Here is an 893-nt window from a genome sequence, read left to right as displayed (position 1 = left end):
CCTCCCCTTTCTGAGGAGGGGTGACCTCGCGGAGTCCCGCGAGCTGCTTCCTTCTTCCCCTCTCATTGGTCCAGCCCAGCTGCCATTCCTGTGCGAGGAAGAGAACTGGTTACTGATTGGTGGATTCCATTTGGCGCCAACTAGGAAAGGGAGGGCGGGGCATTGGCAGGCCCTAGTGAGCAGCTATTACCGCGAAAGGCCACCTCGGCAGCGACAGCCCGGGAGGGAGGTGAAGGTCGGCCTGGTTTTCAGCACTCCCGGGCTGGGCAAGAGAGTGAAAGAACAGTGAAGAGAGTGTGAGACCGGGCCGTGGCCTCGCGGTCTAGCCGCTCTCCCTCCTAGACCTGCCCCGCTTGTTTGGATTTAATCTTCAGGTTGCCGGCGCCCGCCCGCCGGCCTCGCGGAGTGAGGGGAAGCGCTCGCGCCTGTGGCTGGCGCCTGCCGAGTCCGGACACCCGCCCGTCCTCTTCGCTTGCCCGCGGCAGCCGCGTCCCTGAACCGCGGGGTCGTGTTTGTGTTTGACCCACGGGCGCCGGCAGCGGGGCGCGCGGCCGAGGCCAGTGCCGGCGGGGCGGGGCGGGCGCGGCAGAGGCGGAGGAAGAGGGAGCAGAATCCCTGGGAGGCAGGGCGCCGCCATGGAACTGGGCCCGGAGCCCCCGCACCGCCGCCGCCTGCTCTTCGCCTGCAGCCCCCCTCCCGCACCGCAGCCCGTCGTGAAGGCGCTGTTCAGCACGCCAGCCGCCGGGGGCCTGTCGCCTGTCACCAACCTGACGGTCACCATGGACCAGCTGCAGGGTCTGGGCAGGTGAGGAGGGACCGAAGAGCGGTGCCTCAGGCCGCTGGCCTCCCAGACGGCTTTCGGGTAGATCGGGCCGGGAAACCGGCCGGGAGAA

The 893-nt window shown here is 68.9% G+C and overlaps 1 protein-coding gene across 4 annotated transcripts in view; it reads left to right on the top strand.

The window, feature by feature from the left end:
• Nucleotides 1-241: 241 nt before the first annotated feature.
• CDC25A (cell division cycle 25A) overlaps nt 242-893 on the top strand; it is a 27582-nt gene continuing 26930 nt past the window's right edge. For all 4 annotated transcript variants that reach the window (XM_024751518.1, XM_024751516.1, XM_024751517.1 and 1 more), the window contains exon 1: nt 242-805. In XM_024751518.1, the coding sequence (XP_024607286.1) occupies nt 636-805 (170 nt within the window). In that variant the 5' untranslated portion in view covers nt 242-635. The remainder of the gene's footprint in view (nt 806-893) is intronic.

The sequence above is a fragment of the Neophocaena asiaeorientalis genome, unplaced genomic scaffold (assembly GCF_003031525.2).
Source record: "Neophocaena asiaeorientalis asiaeorientalis breed wild unplaced genomic scaffold, Neophocaena_asiaeorientalis_V1.1 scaffold221, whole genome shotgun sequence".
NCBI lineage: Eukaryota > Metazoa > Chordata > Mammalia > Artiodactyla > Phocoenidae > Neophocaena > Neophocaena asiaeorientalis.
This window is presented reverse-complemented; position numbering and strand designations above follow the sequence as displayed.